This window comes from Hyla sarda, chromosome 2 (assembly GCF_029499605.1).
Source record: "Hyla sarda isolate aHylSar1 chromosome 2, aHylSar1.hap1, whole genome shotgun sequence".
Lineage (NCBI taxonomy): Eukaryota > Metazoa > Chordata > Amphibia > Anura > Hylidae > Hyla > Hyla sarda.
Window position 1 is genome coordinate 437155965 of NC_079190.1, and position 22956 is coordinate 437178920.

At 45.9% G+C, this 22956-nt stretch overlaps 2 protein-coding genes across 2 annotated transcripts in view; one reads left to right on the forward strand and one right to left on the reverse strand.

Moving 5' to 3' along the window:
• Positions 1 to 8768, forward strand: part of CTNS (cystinosin, lysosomal cystine transporter) — a 41380-nt gene extending 32612 nt beyond the window's left edge. The window contains exon 12 of the mRNA XM_056559188.1: positions 1571 to 8768. Coding sequence (XP_056415163.1) covers positions 1571 to 1592 — 22 coding nt within the window. The 3' untranslated portion in view covers positions 1593 to 8768. The remainder of the gene's footprint in view (positions 1 to 1570) is intronic.
• Positions 8769 to 19559: 10791 nt separating this feature from the next.
• Positions 19560 to 22956, reverse strand: part of TAX1BP3 (Tax1 binding protein 3) — a 20076-nt gene continuing 16679 nt past the window's right edge. Inside the window, exons 2-3 of the mRNA XM_056560839.1 lie at positions 20537 to 20614; positions 19560 to 20449 (exon numbers count right to left, since the gene is read on the reverse strand). Coding sequence (XP_056416814.1) covers positions 20312 to 20449; positions 20537 to 20614 — 216 coding nt within the window. The 3' untranslated portion in view covers positions 19560 to 20311. The remainder of the gene's footprint in view (positions 20450 to 20536; positions 20615 to 22956) is intronic.

Consider the following 22956-nt stretch of genomic DNA (forward strand, 5'->3'; position numbering starts at 1 on the left):
TTTAACTCCCTTAAAGTAACGGACATCAGACTGGTACCATTCAAGTCAATGGATCCATTGGGAACCATTGTCCTGTTCAGCTTCCTTATGTGGTTCCAGACAGACTAAAATACTGCTGGTTAAATGTGGCCCAAGAGCTTGTACATACTGAAATATGGAACCAATATGGCTAGAATCTATAGCTGGTTTTTGGCATTTGGCACTAGGATTGTGCGTACAGTGCCCTCCCTATAGACGGCAATGTATTCCTGGTGGATTCTGCCAAAAGAATGACAGATATTCTTTTGGTGGCGGAAACTCTGCTGTGGAATTGTGTAGCGGAATCCCATTTACAGCAATGGGATTCTGCTGCACCGAAATTTCCAAGTGTAATTTCTAAGCGGAATTACACTCAAATAATGTGAATCTAGCCTAACTGAACCAGCCCCACCCACCGCTCAAAGGTACTGTCTAGATATCATAGCTTTCTATAGCACAAGGGGTGGATGACATAACTACTTTTACTAGTAGATAGGCTTATTCTGCAACTGATCTTTAGTTTGTATTCAAAGTAGAGACAATCCTCAATGGAGTTCCTTTCCCAACCCTCTTATTTTTGGGGGGGAAGGAACATATAGGCTAGGTTCACGCTATGGAATGTCTGCCTGGAGAAATTCTGGGCGGACATTCCATGCACAGCAGGCGCCGACTCATTCAGCTAAGGTTTGAACATGCACCACTGAAAAAACATGCAACTAAGAAGTTGCCATTTTCTTGTGCTTAAAGGGGTACTCCAGGAAAGTAAAGGGGGGGGGGGGGGAATGCCACAAAGCATCCACAATACTTTGCAGTCTTCTTACGATTCCACCCACTCCTTTAGCCCCTGGTGTCCTCCAGGACTTTTTAATATTCTTTCTCCCTTGCTTCTGTCTAAAACTACAACTCCCGGCAGTCGGCATGGCTGAGCTCTGACTGCCGAACTATTCCTATTGGCCTTAGGCTCTTCTCTGCTAGATCGTAACACAGGGAACTGGGGAGAGGGGGGGTTTGCTATGAGGAGATACTGCTGCTTTAGATCGTGTCACACAGGGAGCTGAGGGGATGGGGGTTGGGGGCTTTCAGCCTGACCGGACATAGGTCACGTGGGCTTGTTTTGGAGCACTGAGACTAGCCCTACCTTTTCAAGACAGAGTGGACCTGATGACGTTTTTGTACCACTTGCTACATGTAAGTGACAGCTGAAACAGGAAAACTGCTCTATATAGGTAATCAATGATATTTAGACAAATAGGTTGGGGAGAAGGAAAGGATGGGCTATGGCTTTAGTTCCCCGGAGTACCCCTTTAAGCACTAATTTTTCTCTGCCCCCCCCCCCCCCCCCCCGCCATATTTTTTTTAAACTGACCGTGTTCTAGCGTGTTTTTAAGCATGTGCTGTGTGGAGGGGTTTTTCTTTTAAAAAAGAAAAAAAAAATGCCAAAGCCTGTTATTACTTTAAATTATGTAGCACAATACAGTCTACATACAAAGCACTTTAGTTTGTAGCATTTTTAGGGTCAATTAGATGCTATGTTTTTATTTTTTTTCCACAGACTTTACTGGACACCAGAGTGAAAAAAAAAACCAAAAAACACTTTAAACATGTGTTTTCAAACATATAGTAAAAAAACGTGTGTGACAGTGTAAAGGATCCAACAACTGCACAGATCCCCTGGGACATACATGGGGTGAATAGAATGTCGTATGGATGTATTTACATATTTCCAGTTTTCTTTTGGTATATGCAAAAGGCAAAGCTCCTGATTTACGCCCCAAATGTTTCCACCCAGTGGATACCAGAAAAAGGAGCTTTTATTTTTTTTGTACTCACCATAAAATCTTTCTCGTAGCCTTCGTTGGTGGACACCAACCTCCAACATGCCTATTAATACTGATATTACCAGCCTTCCTTGGTAAAATTACGTATACTGCAGGTTATACATTTTACTAGATGCCTCAATATGAAATAGCGTGGTTTATTTTGCAATACTGTTCATCTGAAATAAATGTATATTAGTAAATAAACACTTTAAGCATGTGCTGTGTGGAGGGGTTTTTCTCCAACATGCCTATTAATACTGATATTACCAGCCTTCCTTGGTAAAATTACGTATACTGCAGGGTATACATTTTACTACATTCCTCAATATGAAATAGTGTGTTTGCAATCCTGTTCATCTGAAATAAATGTATATTAGTAAAGAGACACTTTCTCAGATGTTTTTCATTGGGGGACACCTTACGGATGGGCATATGCTCATGCCACTAGGAGGCGCTGACACTAAGGGAAAAAAAAGTCTGCTCCTCCCTGGCAGGATATACCGGCCCACTGGAAGTGAGGTAATCAGTTTTGTCACAAAGCAGTAGGAGAAGCCAACAAAGAAATACGTCCGGAGAAGCCAACAAAGAAATACGTCCGAAGAACCCCAGAAAAGAATCCCGGACAAAAAAACAAAGAACCAGAAATGGGTGGGTGCGGTGTCCCCCAATGAAGGCTTTGAGAAAGAGATTTTCTGGTGAGTACCAAAAAAAAAAATTTCCTTTTCACGGTTGCTCTTCATTAGGGGACACCTTACTGATGGGATGTACCAAAGCAGTCCTCAAGTGTGTGAAGAACAATCACCAGAGAAAGGGAAACAGTCCAGAGACTGAACCCACTCGACCATAGGGTCTGTGGACGAGACCCTGGGCCAGAGACAACCAAGGCCCAGAAAAGATCCCCCGTCCATGGAGATGGACTAGGATGCCAAAGGAAGGGACAGTCCATTGTAGATACTCTCAACTTACGGTCCAAAAATAGACAAGAAAATGTCGACCATGAAGCCAGATGTTCCGGAAGCATCCTAGATGGAGGTAGGAACTAGACATAGGGCTACTGGAAAAACAAAAAATGGAAAAGGGCACAAGAAGAAAACCGGGTGGAAAACGCTCCAAGGCAGCGTACGCCCGAGCAGAAGGCGGGGACCAGAAAACCACTTGAAAAAAGAACAGAGACTGAAACTGGCCCTAGGGTGGCCTGGTACAGAAAAACGATGACCTGACCAGCTGCAGACCCAAAACCCCTCTCCCAGGGGCCCATCTGAAAAGGAGCATCCCGGAACACTGGAGTGGCCGACAAGTGAAATGGAGGGTCCTGAGACCCCTGGGAGACTTACACCTTGAGAGTAAGTAAACCCAATGTCCTTTGAAATGCTCCGGGTGACCAAATGTCATGTTGAGACAAGAGTAAGTGTGACACAGAAAGACCGCCTCACAAATGGGCTTGCGGAGAAGTCTGGGCAGGATTGCCACACATGCCCCAGACCTCAAGCACCACTAAGGCCCGAACAATCAGGAGGGCTGACCTAGAGAAGAAGGCAAGCCACAGCAACCAAGGATAGAATCCATGACAAATAGACCAACCAGCCTTGGACACCAATGGTCCAAGTGGAGCAGAGCACTCCGAAGCCACATTCCGTCAGGGCAGGAACAGATGGAGAAACAAAAAGGAACCCAGCTGGAACTCCCAGGTCCTGAGCACATGAAGGTTACTCCAGAAGACTGAAGTGTCAGTGTAGCGCAACTGACACTGTCAAGAAAAGGATGAACACACCCTTCTATGGAGGAGGAAAGCAAAGGCAGGACCCAACAACAGGGTGTGGCATGTCCGGCTGTCGCTGAGCCCTATAAGAATGCATAAAGTCCTCCAACAGAGGAGAGTGCCAAGGCTGTGTGAGCAGCAGTGCTCAGAGAAATAGGCCTCCAGGGGAGGGGAAAACAAGGAGTGGTCGAGATGAGACTCATGCACTGACCATGCCCAGCTCCCTGATCCCCGTACCCCCATGCAGAAAGGGGATCATCAAAGTGTGCCAGGTACTGTAGGAGCAGGGAAATGCTGCTCAACGGCAACAAAGTACTGTGTGGCTAAGACCCCAGGAACCCCGCGACAACATATCGAGGCATGAGGGAGCCAATTAGTGGCCCCAGAGGGATTGAAACCCTTGACACAGGTTCTGGGCAAGAAGAAAGAAGAGGCTACGTAAAGTAGAAAGAAGCACAAAACGTGACCAATGGCTTCGAAAGGAACGCCCCATCATGGTGAGACCCTGGACCAAGTGGGCACAACGGAGCCATCCTGGTCGACTTCTAAGACAAGAGAGCAAACGCCTGAGCCACCCTGCACAGGAACCCACGAAGATACCTGGAGCCATAGGTGGCAGATCTGTGGAAAAGAGATCACAGGAAGGCTGGACTCCACACGTGCAGAGTGGCTGTAGACTACATAGGGACACTGACATGGTTACCCCCACAACAGTAGTGGGGTACGAAGACTGTAGATGCGAAAGAAACCGCAGATTACCAAAAGTCTGGCAGTGCGTAAGACCGACGCGGCAACCAACTGTGTGGTGCAACCATTTCCCCTCAGACCAACGTTGTGCCCCAGAAAGGGGAACAGAGAGTGCTGCTGTTGCTGGAAAAAATCCAGGGAACCTGCAGAAGATGCCCACACCCCATCTCCTAATGGTGCCTCACACCAGGATTGCTTTTGCAGATGCAAGAGAGGAAGGATGTATGTGGGGCAGGAAAAATGCAGACACAGTCTGACTTACAGATATAAAAGTTCCAATAAACCCACAGACACACGTTTTCGAACTTCACATGGAAAGAGAGTCTCCAGACTGCAGCTGTGTAGTGGCAGGAAAAGGGTTACCTGGTGGATTTCAAAACCATGCAGACAGTCTGGCTATCTGGCATAGGGACCATGGCCACACCAGGTCCCGCAATCAGAACTACACACTGAAAGAGAGTTACCAGCCATAAGCCGATAGAGCGGCAGGTATGTAGAGAGGGACCTGGTAAAGTAGGGAACCCTGTGGACCAGTATGTGTGGTGCATAGTATAGAGCCCACGGAGCAACATGGGGTGACTCACTCGGATCTTCACCTAGGCAGTGGGTTACCTGAACTTCCGATCACGGTGTGGGTAGTTTATGGTAGTTGACCCAGACAACCGCCTGGCTGACTGGTAAAAGATTCCTGAACGCACAGGGTCACTCCATCGAACCCACCCACAGAACGTGCTGTACTGGAGTGTGGCCGATCTAGCGAGCGACCTGGCGGTGTAAGAGAGTCGGCAGACTAAAGTCAGGCTGACTGGCATCAGACCCGTGTACCTGCAGATCCCTCACACCAGAAGTGCGGTATGGGAAATCTGTCCATGCCCGCGGCAGCCCTGAGACTGGAAACAGACTGTGGAGAAAAGCGTGCAGACAACAACCTGGCTGAAGAAGTACACCTCCAGGCGATGGTGAAAAGGGGAGGAAAGCCAGATATGTGAACACTGCGTGCCCCTCTGTTGTATGTGGGAGGGAGGGGAGGCCTAGGAGCCATGCATAGTATCCCCAGCACCCTGGGAGATCGGGGGAGGCTGAGGAGCTGTGAATTTTATCCCCTTCACCCCGCATAGAGTCCATATGACAAGTTGGGGCACTCTTCGTACACCTCGCACAGCAGTGGGGAACCGGAACTCCAGTCGCAAATTCTACAGCCGTGTGATGAGTGACCGGCAGTGGAGGAAACCATGCAGACCACTGTCTGGCTTACAGGTATGGGCCCATAGTATACAAGGAGACACTCCTGCGGATACCTCTCACTAGCAGAAACGGAATGCCAGGCGCGGACGCGGCAGCTGTGAGATATGAGACAGGCAAAACTATTGTGCAGCATATCAATATCCGGTCCAATCCATGCTCATGCAGGGACCCTGCCATGGAGACCTTGCACTGGACGTGAGGATATGGAGTACATGCCAGAGATGCGGCAGCCTGTGGAGGAGAGAATCATATAGTATGACACGCCAAGAACGCTCCCTTGATGGGTGGCCAGCGGACCTGACAGAGGGGGAAACTCAAAGGCGTCCTTAGCGTCCACCAGGAAGGAAAAAGCCCTTGCAAAGGCACCCGACCAGTTGCTTGCCTCGGTAAGGAGGGACAGGAATTAGGCCAAGCACACAATGGACATGGTATGGCACTCAGTGGTAGGGGAGAACAGTCACTGAAAATAACCCTGGTAGATTCCAAGGGGAATCCCTGGCAGCAGCCCGCCACTGCTGTTCGCATATGCTCTGACAGTGAGAACCCTGCAGAAATTGGTACCCCAGAGGCATACATCAACTGACTCAATGTAAATTGTTCATAGTAGGTCACCAAACAGGATGACTGAGGCAAATCAAGCGGCCCCCAATACAGTCCCTAGAAAAGGGACCCTGCAGATATTAAACTGATAAAAACAGATGACAGACCAAGGCAGTGGTGGTTGTCACAAGGGGAAGTTAAGAAAAAAATAATGGAAATCAGAGGCAATATACAAAATTGCCCACACCAAATGGTCAAGTGATTTTTTTTTTTTTTTTTAAACTTAAGTAGGCTAAGGATAGCCGGTGACACCTCATGACCCCTAGGAGTCGTACTGTAGGAAGGAGAAGGGCAGAGCTATGGTGATACCAGGCTAAGGTAGCTGGCCGAGCAGGGAGCATAGGGGACCCGGACCCAAGGTGGTACCCCTGGCGCTGGCCGTTGGCCATAAGGGGTTTACAGCCCATACTACTCTTTATGTTCTGTGCCCCTTTGTCGCATATGGGGGAACAGGTTGCGCCATATTCCTGAAGCCCCACCTGAAAATGAGAAACAAAAGGGAGGAAAAAACCTAACTAAACAGCCTTTACTAGAAAATAATAAAAGACCAGGTCTGGAAAACTCCAGACCTGTCTTCCCTCCTACTGACACTAAGATAAACTGATTACCTCGCTTCCAGTGGGCCGGTATATCCTGCCAGGGAGGAGCAGACTTTTTTCCTTTAGTGTCAGCGCCTCCTAGTGGAAAGAGCATATACCCATCAGTAAGGTGTCCCCCAATGACTAATATATACGTTTATTTCAGATGCAAAGGATTGCAAAATAAACCATGCTATTTCACATTGAGGCATCTAGTAAAATATATACCCTGCAGTATACATAATTTTTCCAAGGAAGGCTGATAATATTAGAATTAATAGGCATGTTGGAGGTATAAGCCCCAAAAAAGGTCCCACTATATAACTGAAAATACTTGGGGAACAAATGAAACTTTTTCTGGTATCATGATTTTTTTTTTTTTTTTTTTTAAGCACCTGTTTTATGGTACACTGTCCTTGTGATAGTTTTGCACCAGGAGAACAGAAAACACTGTACAGGTTTTGATAAATCTCCCCCATTGTAGAGGCAAAGTTGCCCATAGCAACCAATCGGATTGCTTTTTTAATTTAATTTTTCAGATGCTTTAAGAATGTAAGAAGCGAGCTGATTGGTTGCTTTGGGCAACTTTGCCTCTGCATAGGTTTTGATAAATCTCCCCCAATGTGCACAGAGGTCTGCTATAGTTCTTGCTTAAGAAAGCCACACTCAAGTGGCAAAACATGTAGAAAGTGGCTGCGTATAGTTATCAATCCCAATGTATTCTAAATCATAGTGTACAAATAATACATAAGTTAGTGTGGAGTGTACTAGCTGTGCATTCTGCAGATGCATTGGCATCATTGAGGTGTGCACAAAGTGTATTATAGAAGAGCTGAACATCGGCTTAGTACCGTGTAGAACCCTCACTAGAAACCCTAACAAATTGTGCTTATATTAGGAAGCACTTCTTAGGCCTCGTTCACATTGCCATTGGACTCCGCTATTTGGAGTTCTGTCGACAATCCAGCCAGGACGACAGGAGTTTAGCGGAGAAAAAAAAATTGTGCAAGCACTATTTATTTTCTCCACTAAAATCCTGTAAAATTACCAGGTCACAGACTGACCCCATGCAAGTGAATGAGGTCAGTCATGACCGGGTAGTAGCCATTTGCATCCAACCAGTTTAAGGGTCCAGGGGGGGAAAAAAGCTGATTGCATCCAAACCATTAAAGGTCCAAACGGCCTTGTGAACCTAGCCTAACAGATTCTATTCCTGTGTACTCCCCGTTAAGTTTATAATTAATTGAATATTGCACTCTAGGGTTGTGATTTTAACTTTATCTACATTGTTTTTCAGTTTTAATAGCCCCATAAAAGCTATGTTTTAATTGATTAGGTAATATAGGGTTGCAGTGAAAGCCGGCATTTGTAGTAATAATCAGTTTAAGGGTCTATTCACACGTACAGTATCCTGCACATGTTTGACACTGCAGATTTCAATGTAAATGAACAAAGCTTCAAATCTCAGGATACTGTACATGTGAGTACATTCTAAAACAGCTGGAAAAAATATTTAGCGCATTGCAAACTTTTCCCTTTGCTAAAATTTCTGAAAGCGTGCGTCACCTAAAGAAAAACAAAAAATGAAACTGCCGGGGAATGGCTGAAAACACAATCCTACAATCCTTTACCAGACTTTTCTTTTATCCCCCTGACTGAATAGATCCCTCATCTTTCATTTTCTGGGTTGACACTTTTTTTAGTAGGTTTACATTTTTTTCTTGATGTATAACTTGTATGTTTTTATACTTGAAAATGATAGATGTTAGTGCAAAGTATTTGGCTGTTACTAGAATAAAAAATGACGGTAAATCTGCACTTTTAGAAGGGAACAAAGCAATATTCTGAGACTGTTGAGGTAAAATCAAATACCTTTTGTGGCTACCAAAGTGTAAATTTCATTGCCAAATCCTTTTATAGACCTGATTACAACCAAAGTGTTTTTGAAAATGGTTTAAATTACCAGTATGTGAATGTTATAATTCAATAAATATATCTGCCTGGAGAACAACTTCATCTGGTTAATGGTTTTTCTTTCAAAATGTATACACCATACAGTTTCATTGTCACATGACACCTATATCTAGCTTAGGACATGTTAGACTTCACAAATGTATGGTATACGTTCGAAAGCATGGAGAATGGCAGAGAGACAACCACCTTATGCTACTCCCCCCAGGATCCATTGCAATTCTAAAGTATACTTTTTTTTTTTTTTTTTCTTCCCCATCCCCCCCCACCACCCCGGCGTGACTCGAGTGGTCCAATATGTTAGACATGTCTGGTTACCTTCAAGGTAAATCTGTTAGGCATCCTTCAGACATACCTCTTGACTGTGGCATGCAAGCCCGCCTCCAAACCTCACTGCGCAGAGGGCTGCCAACGGGAAGCCCTGTGTGTCTGCTCATAGGAAAATATGCAGCATAATATACAGGAAGTGTGACCCTGTCGTTGGCAAAAACTTTATATAATGCAGTTGTGTAAAATCTAAAAGGTAAATTTAAAGAAGTTTCAAGATAGTATAAAAGAGGAGCTAGCAGCTTTCTTAAAGAGTAGCTATCATTAACTAAACTTTTTCCCTAATCCCCCCCCCCTCCCCATCTGTCCCTGACACTATCCCTATGCCTGTATTTATTTTTATGTAAAACCCCATTTAAAGGGGTACTCCGGTGAAAACCTTTTTTCTTTTAAATCAACTGGTGGCAGAAAGTTAAACATATTTGTAAATTACTTCTATTAAAAAATCTTAATCCTTCCAGTACTTATTAGCTGCTGAATGCTACAGAGGAAATTCCTTTCTTTTTGGAACACTGATGACATCACGAGCACAGTGCTCTCTGCTGACATCTCTGTCCATTTTAGCAACCATGCATAGCAGATGTATGCTAAGGGCAGCATGGTGGCTCAGTGGTTAGCACTGCTGCCTTGCAGTGCTGGGGACTTGGGTTCAAATCCCACTAAGGACAACAATAAATAAAGCGTTTATTATTATTATAATAACGTCAGCAGAGAGAACTGTGCTTGTGATGTTATCAGAGAGCATTCCAAAAAGAAAAGAATTTCCTCTGTTGTATTCAGCAGCTAATAAGTACAGGAAGGATTAAGATTTTTTAATAGAAGTCATTTACAAATATGTTTATCTTTCTGCCACCAGTTGATTTAAAAGAAAAAAGGTTTTCACCGGAGTACCCCTTTAACCCCTACAGGACCCATGACATAATGTTACGTCCTGACACACTGGGTCTTAAAGACAAAGGATGTACAGTTACATCATGGGCAGTTCTGGTCCCCGCCAGGCGGGGATCGGACCGGGATGCCTGCTGAAATCATTCAGCAGGCATCCCGTGCAAATGCCCAGGGGGGTCATTAGACCCCCCCATGTCGGCAATCGCCGCAAATCGCATGTGAATTCACACATGCGATTTGCGGCTATTCCGGCGATCCAGGTCACGTGTGACCCGCTGACACAAGGTGATCGGGGGTGTATGATACACCCCCTATCACCCACTGTATCTATGGGGAGGTGGCGCCACCCCCCCCAGGATCGCTGCTATTGATTGTCCAGCCAATAGCAGCCGGCAGGGGAGGAGTTAAAGGGGTAGTCCAGTGGTGAAAAACGTATCCCCTATCCTAAGGATAGGGGATAAGTTTGAGATTGCTGGGGTCCGACCGCTGGAGCCCCCTGCGATCTCTCTGTACGGGGGCCCGGCTCTCCGGCCAGATAGCGGGTGTCGACCTCCGCACGAAGCGGCGGCCGACACGCCCCCTCAATACATCTCAATGGCAGAGCCGGAGATTGCCGAAGGCTGCGCTTCGGCTCTGCCATAGAGTTGTATTGAGGGGGCGTGTCGGCCGCCGCTTCGTGCGGAGGTCGACACGCCCCCTTCCCGCGGGCTGTCGGGGCCCCGTACAGGAGATCGCAGGGGGCCCCAGCGCTCGGACCCCCCACGATCTCAAACTTATCCCCTATCCTTAAGATAGGGGATAAGTTGCTCACCACTGGGTCACCACTGGACTACTCCTTTAACAGCATCCTCTTGCAGCTCCCGTGGCTGGCTGGGTTCAGTCCGAGGTCAGAGCTGCTGGAGGAAGCCGGGGACCCCCCCTCTGCCGAGATTGGAGCCCCCAGAGAAGAAAAGAAGGCCCCCCCATAGATCAGGGAAAGCATACAGCCCAGGGAAAGGTAGGGTAAATATTAAAAAGTAAAGTTAAAAAAAAGTTTTGTAAACCCCCCCCCCCCCTATATAGGTCCCCAAGGGTCTTCTGCAGTTTTTCAGTGTGACCCGGGCCCTATTAGGGGTTCAGGGCGCTGCATTAGCCCCCCGCCCCCCCCCCCATTTTTTTTTTTTGGGCTGCAGCATTTTTTCCCCCCATATAACTGTGTGTGATAGTTATATATAGTATACACCAAGTTATATATAGTATACACCAAGCGCGCGCACACACACAGTACATAACCACCGCCCCCCCCCCATACACTTTTCTTGCCTCCAACTCCGAATCTGTCGGTGACGACGATGAAGATCCAACATTTCTGTCTTCTTCATCGTCCTCCTCATGTAGTAGTGATGATGAGCCCCCTGCACGGCGGCGGAGACGCCGCCAGGCGAGGCCACGCACCCCCCCATGATAGTGGCCCAGTGGCCGGCACTAGTGCGAGTGGTGATGCCGCTCGTACTAGGAGTCCGACCCCCCTCCCAGACAAGTTTACCAGAGCCCCCTTCCGGTGAACCTGTCTGAAGACCCCCAGAGGGTTATCAGCCACGGGTTCCGGAGTTTGTTGGCGACTCCAGAATCCGGATTGACAATTCTGGATTCACTGAAATTGACTATTTCAGCTATTTTTTCAGTGACATTTTTGTCAATCACATGGTGGAGCAGACTAATCTGTATGCCAGGCAGTTCATCGCCCACCACCCTGATGTGTGCCTCAGATGTGCACCACCCTCAAATGTGCAGCGCTCTCTCCACCTGAGCGGAGTGCGCATTTGAGGCAACAAGTTCGGGACGGCCACACATATCGCATTCCAGAATGATGATTCAGAGCATAGGGTTTGGGGCGGGCATATTTTTTTTGTTTTGGCTATTCTCTGGGTCATCATTCTGGGAACATAATCTGTTTTATAATTTTATGTCCCACTGTACCCCATTTTAGTTAGTGTACCCCAGTTATTTATCCCATGTAATGCCCCTTGAGGGGGGTCCCACTGTTCTGGCTCCATAGGAAAAATACACCGCTCAAGGACCCTGACTGATCTCCGGCACCTGACCGGTGTGCACGCTGTTTACGCCCAGACATGAGGTATGTCCTTACTCCAAAGAAATGTATTTACACATTTACAATGACATTTTCTCCTTTTACCACTTGTGAAAATGAAAAATTTGGGCTAACCCCAGCATTTTAGTGTAAAAAAATCTAATTTTTTATTTTCACATCCCACTTCATGAATATTTATCAAACACCTGTGGGGTGTTAAGGCTCTCTGTACCCCTTGTTATGTTCCTTGAGGGGTGCAGTTTCCAAAATAGTATGCCATGTGTTTTTTTTTTTTTTTTTTTTTTTTGCTGTCCTGGCACCATAGGGGCTTCCTAAATGCGACATGTCCCCCCCCATTTCAGAAAAATTTGCAAATGTGACTCCTTTTCTGAGCATTGTAGCGCTCCCGTAGTGCATTTGACGTCCACTTATGGGGTACTTCCATACTCAGAAGAGATGGGGTTACAAATTTTGGGGGGGTATTTTCTGCTATTAACCCTTGCAAATGTGAAATTTGGGGGGAAACACACATTTTAGTGAATTTTTTTTTTTTACATATGCAAAAGTCGTGAAACCCCTATGGGGTATTAAGGCTCACTTTATTCCTTGTTACGTTCCTCAAGGGGTCTAGTTTCCAAAATGGTATGCCATGTGTTTTTTTGCTGTTCTGGCACCATAGGGGCTTCCTAAATGTGACATGCCCCCGAGCAAAATTTGCTCTCAAAAAGCCAAATATGACTCCTCCTCTTCTGAGCATTGTAGTTCGCCCGTAGTGCACTTCAAGTCAACTTATGGGGTACCTCCATACTCAGATGGGGTACAAATTTTGGGGGGTATTTTCTGATATTAACCCTTGCAAAAATGTGAAATTTGGGGGGGAAACACACATTAGTGGAAACTTTTTTTTTTTTTTGGGATGGCAGCCTCTGACTCCTCCTCTTTGTTTGGCGATACACGTGCCATACAGAGAGGAGGAACATCTGAGGACTGAGCTGTCATGCCCAGCTATGAGAAGGGGGAGAAGCAGGGGGCGGGGACATTTAAATTACGCGCGCACAGCACTGTGCTCACTCTGCCGGTTTCATGTACAGGCAGAGAGCGAGCTGAGGACACGCATTCCGTACCAAGCTGCCCAGCCAGCAGTTTTTTTTCAATATTAGAAACATTATGCATAAACAAATCTATTTAATTAAAAAAGTTACGTTACAGACAGACTTAAATGTGTGCTCTCAACATTTTTTTTTTAATATAATGTAGAGAATACTTATGTATATTTGTAACATTGGTTAAAAAATGTATATATATTCGGGTGAAAAAAATGCTGTCTCTGCAGCTATTGCCTGTGTGTCTCTGAGTAGTCCAAATACAGGAAATGAGGGCAGGATATGCAGAGCTCTGTGCAGACTCCTGGCTTGTCAATCATCCTGCTGTGTGAGCGAGCCTGTGGCATGTCCTAGAGCTTCCGTGCCCAGAGCCCCGCGTGTCCTCTGTGCGCAGAGCCCCACGTGTCCTGTGCGCAGAGCCCCGCGTGTCCTGTGTGTGTGTGTGTGTGTGTATATGTATGTATGTGTGTATATTCCAGCATCACGTCCAAACGGCTAAAGATATTAACATGAAACTTTGCGCACGTTACTTATGTCAACAACAAACATAGGATAGGTAATTTAACCCTTACTCACCCCCATTTGCCAGGGGCGGGGTTTATGTTTAAAGTCCCATACAAGTCAATGGGACTTCCAAACGGCTTGAGATATTTCGATAATACTTGGTCACATGTTACTTATATGTCCACTTAAAATATAGGATAGTTAATTTAACCCTTAACTACCCCCATTTGTGAGGGTCGGGGTTTTTGTTTAAAGTCCCATGCAAATCAATGGGAAATGTATGTTCCCACATAACTTCCGTATGGCTGGAGATATTTCAATAACTGGTCACATATTACAGGTCGGGATAGGAGGACTGGAAAGGAGGACGGGATATGACAACAATATATGAGGACGGGATATGAAGTCAAAAGCTTCCTCCTTTGTTTATTTTCTTCCCCAACAAGGATTAGGAAGGAAAAACCGGGCAACGCTGGGTACTCAGCTAGTATAAAATATTTAGAAAAAAACTTTCTAAATATAAAGTTTTTGCTAATGACAGGTACACTTTACACCACAAGTTTTACCTTTTTGTTTTATCTAAAAGGTGCATGTTAGAAAGCATCATATTTATAAGACTGCATCTGCCTGTTATATCGGGCATGCCAGATAGCCTGAGGACATAACTCTTATCAAAATAAGACTGTTCAGGGCCATGGATACCCAACATTAGAATAAATAAATAAATAAACACGCATAAACAACATTTTAAAATCCAATCTGCATTTTATTTGACGCTTGTGTATAAACAATAAAAAAAACAACTACTAATCTATGCCTAACATAGTGAGTCTGGCATGTTTGGTCAGCTAGGAGTGCAAAATTGGTGCATTATAAAGTATCATCATTTACAGTGTCCCTTCATGAACAAGTGGTTTCATCTGTACAGTCTATACAAATAAACAAGACATGGAAAAGAGATCAGTTAGTAACAAAAGGCATTGATAGATCTGCACAACGCAGCAAATCTGTTCTGGAATAGAGGAAAGGAGTCATTCTGCATTCATACAAGGCAGTCACTGTTATTACAAGTCAAAAGGCATATACCTGGGTCACCTGATCATTGTATACATGAGATGTAATACCTGTATATGGCCACATATTGGATTATAGTAGTGACACGGAGTTAGGAAGACTAGACTGATTTCCTAGATCTAATCCAGTGTTTAACAACCAGGGTGCCTCCAGCTGTTTCAAAACTACAACTCCCAGCATGCCCGGACAGCCGTTGGCTGTCCGGGCATGCTGGGAGATGTAGTTTTGCAACAGCTGAAGGCACCCTGGTTGGGAATCACTGTTCTAATCCCATGTCACAACTAAATGAGATTCTCAAAAGCTTCTGCCGACCTCCAGTGACCACCCCCACCAGAAGTGTAATAGTGGTGGAAGAAGACCGTTTCAGGTGGAAGACATGGACGTCACTGGAGTTCCCTCCCTAAACCCCCACTGTAGAAGGCACTTTGGGCCTGGACTGTCTCACAGAAAAGTGCCCTTGTGGCTCACGGCAACCACCAAATTAGTTGATATCAGTAACAAGGCTACTTTTCTGTGAAAAAGTTTTGATACAATAGATCTTTATGGTTAAGGCCCATTAACTGGGAACTGAAGGCACTGTGAGACGTAAGATGGGAGGGGGGCAGAAGTCACTTTTTTGATGTTAGTCTATGTGCGTCTCATAGGGTTATATAGCAAAAGTGACTTTTTTTTGCTTCACACACAAACCCATGTGTGTAGCGGCTGGTCACAATGAAGCACACCGGGACCAGAGCCGCCCAGTGAGGCAGTAAGACAGGGCGGCTGTTTAGCCTCACCCTGCTAATGCCCCTTATGGAAGAAGTTTTTTGGCTGGAGGGTCCCTTTTTAAAAGGAGTACTGCAGTCTTAGACAACTTATCCCCTATACACAGGAACCCCCCGTGATCGCCTGTACGGGGACCCGGTACTGTCACGGCTCTGCACGGCTAATGTTTGAGTCTTCTTAGTCACTAAGAGGTCGACAGACACGTCCCCCTCCATTTAGCTCTATGGGGGATGCACAAACGCTGCATTACGACTCTCCCATAGAGATACATTGAGGAGGCATGGCGGCTGCGGCGTCATGCTGCGGTTGACACGCCTCCTTCAGGATGAGAGCCGGGGCACCGTACTGGAGATCGCGGGGTCCAAGTGTTCAGCCTCCCCGTGATCAGACACTTATCCCCTATCCTGCGGATAGGGGATAAGTTGTCTAAGGCTGCAGTACTCCTTTATCTATGGCGCTACAGCTACAGTCCACAGGATTACATTGAGTTCTAGGCTTCGTTGGTTTCCTTTTGGAAGTGGCTTTTCTTTGACACCTTATTTAGGCCGGGTTCTCACTACGGTATTTGCTACCAAAATACCGCTCAGAAATTTTGGGTGAAAATTCTGCTGCATGAAGGTAACATGCAGGTGAATGGGTTTTCTGTTAACCATTTACACAGCAAAATTTTCTGGTCAGAATTTGACAGAAAATTCTGATCAAATAATTCAGCCAGAACAATGAAATTGCTTAATGTTCTGGCAGAATCTACCCCACAGATATTGACATCTGTGTGGATGGCAATGTCCATGCTATCCTAGCACCAACTGAGGCTGGGTTCCCATTACGTTTTCCCCCAAACGGGAGCGCATACGGCAGGGGGGAGCTAAAAACTTGTGCTCCCGTATGCCTTTCTATGCGCTCCTGTATGTAATTCATTTCAAGGAGCTGACCGCAGTGAAACGTTCGGTCCGGTCGGCTCATTTTTGCTCCGTATGCACTTTTACAACCGGACCTAAAATTGTGGTCGACCACGGTTTTAGGTGCGGGGGGAAAAGCGCATACGGGGCAAAAATGTGCCGACCGAATGTTTCACTGCGGTCAGCTCCTTGAAATGAATTACATACGGGAGCGCATAGAAAGGCATATGGGAGCACAAGTTTTTAGCTCCCCCCTGCCGTATGCGCTCCCGTTTGGGGGAAAACGTAATGGGAACCCAGCCTTATTCAGTTGGCGTTGACCGCACTCTGAATCTCCGGCCAGAAATTTTCCAGCCTCGGATTTTGTACTGTGAAACCCAGCCTTACAGTTCCCACACAGTGGGAGTGTGTGCGTATGTGATTTCGTAAAAGTCCTCACACAACGTTTAGACTGTGTGGTGGCACAGAGTCCCTGTGATTCCATATTACAAAGCCACAAAAGCTTTTTTTTCCCAGACAATCCCTTTATACTGAAACAGGAGGTAAAGTATGGTCTCCATAGATTTCTATGGACACCATAATACAGATCTTGTATTAAGCCATGTGCTGAGCTCTGAGAACACATTCACACTACAGAATGTACTCCCGACGGAACGTGCACGGTGGACGCCGCCGGTTTCAGTCGGTGCTAGGATCTCTTGGATCAAGGCAATGCATTTGAATTTTCATGGCGGAAATTCAGCAGTGTTCAAGGTGTAACAGAATCCCACTGAAAACAATAGGATGCTGCTGAGCGGAAATTCTGTAGTGTGAATGCACTCTGAGGCTTCCTTAAAGCAGACAGAAGGAACCATGGTTGATCTCAAGGTTGATTACAAAGCCACCTCCATAGAAGTACGTTCTCTAACGGACCCTGGTTATTAATGGGAAACTCACAAATGGATCAACCCCACTAACAATGTCAGTTTCCCTTTAAAGGGGTACTCCGCTAGAAAACATTTTTTTACATCAACTGGTGCCAGGAAGTTAAACAAATTTGTAAATTACTTAAAAAAAAAAATAAATAAAATGTTAATCCTTCCAGTACTTATCAGCTGCTATATGTTCCAGAGGAAGTTCTTTTCTTTTTGAATTTCCTTTCTGTCTGACCACAGTGCTCTCTGCTGACACCTCTGTCCATGTCGGGAACTGTCCAGAGCAGAATAGGTTTGCTATGGGGATTTGCTCCTTCTCTGTACAGTTCCTTAAATGGACAGAGGTGTCAGCAGAGAGCACTGTGATCAGACAGAAAGGAAATTCAAAAAAAAAAGAACTTCCTCTGGAACATACAGCAGCTGACAAGTACTGGAAGGATTAAGATTTTTAAACAGAAGTAATTTACAAATCTGTTTAACTTTATGGCACCAGTTGATTCTTCATACTGCAGATATGTTATTATAAAAATCTACAAACAACTTAGTGACAAATCTGGAACAAGCTCCAAGTAGTACAATGTGATTAGTGTTAGTCTTTGGTATAGAAGTATTATTACAGGGCAGTGCTCCCGCACCCAGCATTCCGAACTCAATGTTCTAGACGCTGGGGAGCAGAGTAACCCTTTAAAAGAGTTTCTCAAAAAACTACAACTTCCAAGATGCCCTGCAAGCCTTTAGCTGTCAGGGCATGATGGGAGTTGTAGTTTTGAATATACGAAAGATGCACAGGGTAGCACTGTTACAGACAGTCCCTTGTGATCACATACAAGCTGTGACTAGTGGTTAATATTTAGCAGAAACAGCAGTCGCTACTGTTTGGGTCTATTGTATACCCTCCAGTTTTTAATATAAAATTTGGTCCTTACAGTGAAGGTGAAGTTCATGTTCGTATACAACAGGGCAGCAGATGGATAAGTAAGGGGTAAAAATGGGATTAATGTTTAATTTTGGCAAGAAAATGAGGTGATGGTGATAGTGGAGGAGAGGATTCTTACCCACACCTCAACATTTATACGTACCCTAAAGGCTGCAAGTCTGGGCTCGACCTGGCCCTGCGTGTGCCCAGCGGTTATAGTACCAGGGTTAATGGTATGCCCACCGCATGATGTTATGCCCCTAACCCAGGATAGGGCATAACAAGCTGTTTGTCCCCAGAATGAATGCAGCGCAGCACTCCATTTATTTTATATAGGGCCATGTCCATTTCCAAGCTCAGTGACTGCCCATGTACAGGAGCCCCATAAAGAATGACTAAAGCGATGACCATGCACGCACTGTGCGAACCATTTATTCTGGAGACAATTTTCATCCCTATTCTTGGGATTGGTGGAATCCCCAACGATCAGCTTGTTCTTATGGATAGGGGATAACATTGTGAGATAGGAATACCTCTTAAAGGGTTACTCCGCTCCCCAGCGTCATTGAGTTTTGAACAATGGGTGCGGGCTTCCGTGTTCACGCCCGCCCCCCTCATGACATCACGCCCCGCCCCTAAATGAAAGTCTATGGGAAGGAGGCTCAACAGGCATCACACCCTCTCTCATAGACTTGCATCGAGGGGGTGGGTGTGAACGCGGAAGCCTGCACCCAGCGTTCCGAAATCAATGTTCCGGACGCTGGGGAGCGGAGTAACCCTTTAAAGGAGTGCCATTTCATTTCAGTAAATTCTTGCACACCCCACTGAAATTACAATTTTGCTGCACTTTTTTTTTTTTTTAGATCTGTGTTGTGCCGTCCCTCTGTTATGCCTCCTGCAAATGTATGAATAGACTGACAACTGAGAGCAGTATCTCTACATAGTCAGTAGAGATGAGCGAACTTACAGTAAATTCGATTCGTCACGAACTTCTCGGCTCACAGTTGATGATTTATCCTGCTTAAATTAGTTCAGCTTTCAGGTGCTCCGGTGGGCTGGAAAAGGTGGATACAGTCCTAGGAAAGAGTCTCCTAGGACTGTATCCACCTTTTCCAGCCCACGGGAGCAACTAAAAGCTGAACAAATTTATGCAGGATAAGTCATCAACTGCCGAGCCGAGAAGTTCGTGACGAATCGAATTTACTGTAAGTTCGCTCATCTCTAATGGTCAGCAATAAACAGACATTGTAGGACAGTGATCTCCAAACTGTGGACCTCCAACTGTTGCAAAACTACAACTCCCAGCGTGCCCAGACAGCCGTTGGCTGTCCGGGCACACTGGGAGTTGTAGTTTTGCAACAGTTGGAGGTCCACAGTTTGGAGATCACTGGTGTAAGGGACATGCCCTATTGACAAGAAGAATAACAGGAACAGGACAATACAAGAAAAGATGCTCTAGGTATTTCAAGGATTTACTAAAACAGATGGGTCCAGAACAAAAAGGGACCTGAAAATGTTCATGAACAGAACAGAATGTGTTTAGGATAGTTTGTTTTCATATGAATTGTTTACGTGAATTGTAAAGAGAATGCACCACGCATTTTAGTATATATTAAGTGGATTAAAATACAGTACGTTGATAGCATACATCCTCATGCTTTTTCCAAATTAGGTCAGAAATGTGGAACCAATGGAGGACTAGCAGCTAGGGTCCAGCTGTAAAAGAGGGGCCCAGTTTCATTCCCATTTTTCCCTGGAGAGGTAAAATACATGGTTATGGCTTCTATGCCACGGATATGAAGGAGTTCTCGAAACCTAAGCGTACCCATGAACCAACAGTGATTAAAGGAGGACACCACTTACAAGGCTTGTAAAATCAATATACAGTGGAATATATCAGATAGAGTAGTGTGTTCCGCTGTAGGTACTGGGGAACACATCACTTGGCAAACTAAAACCCATGTGCAGCTGCTGAATCTGTCCATCAAGTTCTTTGGGATGGTTATGGAGATGCGAAGACCAGCAACAACGCATGCGTGAAAGATTGCCTGGCACACAGACTTTATCTTAACCGGTGTACTAGAAGAGGAGATCCATGTAGAGGAGCGATCTTTACTGTCTCATAGACTGCCTCACAGCCTCCTGCAGAGATTTCCTGGTCACCAGGAGCCGGACAACTTCCTCGTTCTTCTTGGTGAGACGCTTTCGGGCTTGATCATGCGTGACCATGGTCATGTCCCATCCATTCACCTGTGGAGATTTACCCATTCAGACAGGAGCAGGTGATAGTTTTCATTAGTGTGTACTTGGGAAGCAGCGGTAGAACGCTCAATTTACCTGCATGATTTTGTCTCCCATCTGAAGGCCAGCCACCTCTGCAGGTCCTCCTTCACTCACTCGTGTGACATAGATGCCCTGGAAGTCAAAGCAGGTAGCCAATAGGTTAATATGCCATAATGGTCCTTCACAAAATGTATGTCGAGATGTTTGCAGAGGTACCCCCACTGCACATGGGATGTCTACTGCCGGTAATTTATGCCTAGTATGGTGTACTGTCACCCTGATCACCCACACTAAACCCAATACACTGGGTTATAGCATGGGTGACCAGGAGTCTAAAGAGGGGTCACATTAAATTCCGTCCAGTGGTGATATGGGCTCCAGAAGAGCTCTTGTTATATTAACTTAATTGCACACAGGAGGCGGAGTCCCGATGGCTGCCACCCCCCTGCCTCAATTTGCATAATCCTATTCTGTGACTCCACGTCCCAGTGATGGGGAGTCGCCGGTCACGTGAGCACATGCACCAACGGATTACACAGCTCTCACGTCGTAATGATACATAGTGCACATGCCCTCCAGCTACAGAGTGGAGCACTCAAGGGACCAGGGCCATCACACCCCCTCCCATAGACTTGCATAGCGGGGGCGATGTCACACGGGGGCGGAGTCGTGACGACCGGCACCCGGCAGTTTGTGAGTTGGCAGCCCGGCATGCAGCGCAAAGAGGTGGGTGCCGAATGCAAGATTGCGGGGGTCCCCAGCAGCAGGACCCTCGTGGTCAGACATCTTATCACCTATCCTTTGGATAGGGGATAAGAGGTCTTAGGGCCGGAGTACCCCTTTAAATAAGTCACCGCTAGACCTCCCCAATGTTTCGCAGGATACAACCGGCTTTGTCAAGGGTAGAGGTACTACCCTTGAATAGAGTTTTTTTGGCCATGCAACTTGTATCATGGGTAAAATCGCCATATAGCTCTATCCTAAAAGTGACTACACAGAGTCTGAATACTTTTTGCAGGTCTACAAAGTGGGGTCTGCTGAGCTTTCGAGTTCTGCATAAACATACAGAGTATATGGACTGGATGTAAGACTATGTGTGATCCAGTTAAGTCAAGTGGCCCACTAGGAAAATGTCACAGTATACGTTGGGTTGTTGTCATGTATCTGCGATGTGGACGCAAAACGTGGTGTGAATAACCCCTAAGAGATGCATAAATACCTATGTAGTGATCAATAGAGAGGCATGAGGACAGGTGGGGGGGTTGGAGTTAAACGTTACATACTAATGAGAATGCAGGGCGGGGGGAGAAGATAATGCCCCCATTCTGACAGATTATTTGGGTTTGGTTTGGTTTGGTTGTTTGAGGGGGGAATAAGTGGTCTTGTTAAATTTTTCACTTGTCCTCCGCCCTGGTAATTGAGATAGCTAGGATGTTGGCTAAGTATGTAATGTTTCTTTCCTAGTTTTTCTTAATGTGAAATTTGATTTGTAAGTTATATATTCTATGAAAATATAAATAAAGAATAAAAAAAAAATAGAAAGGAAAATTCTATTTTACACAGTTCTATTCACACTGGATATAACTGCTCTGGAGTATGCAGTGCAGAGTGTTTGAGGCTCTGTTCACTTCTGTGTTGGAGGCTCCATTGAGGATTCTATTGTATGTAGCAGGAAAAATCATGTGTAAAATAATGTACACCGTGATGGAAACCTATGAACCCCATTATAAGGTCAATGGTGCCACTGGTGTAGATTGTGCAATGGCTCCGACCCTCCCATGATGGAGTAGCCTGTGTTTCCCAACCAGGGTGCCTCCATCTGTTGTAAAACTACAACTCCCAGCATGCCCAGACAGTTGTAGTTTTGCTACAGCTGGAGGCACCCTGGTTGTGAAACACTGGAGTTGACCAAGGATATTAATGTAGGTAGATGTAAACACATTCTTACACTCATACCAAAACATATTTGGAGACATTACAGTACAGCAGGGGTTCTTAACCAGGGGTACGCCACGGGTTGTGCGGGGGTATGGCAATTCGCTGACAAATACCGGCCATGTATTGGCCAGTATTTGTCAGCGCAGATTGGACGCCGCAGTTGCCGTGGCAGCTCACTATATTGTACCACAGCCACTTTACGTGAGCTGCAGCGGCTGCCGGGCCTGACGTGTGACGTCCCTGATGTTGCGCGCAGGTGCCGTCCCAGTGCAGAAGGACGTCACCCGTCACCAGTGCGGTTCTCCGACTCCCGCCGAGCAGGATAGACACAGGCCTGGTAAGCATGTTAAACTAAGTGTAACACCGCAGTATGGGAGGTAGGGAGGGAGTGAGTGAGTTATTGTATGTATCTCATATATTGGCCCAGGGGAATCGGAGGGGGGGGGGGGGGGGGGGTAATGGCACAATGGGATTATTATGGAGGGGGGGGGGGGGGGGGTAATCATTCCCCCCCCCCCCCTCCATCTTAATCCCCT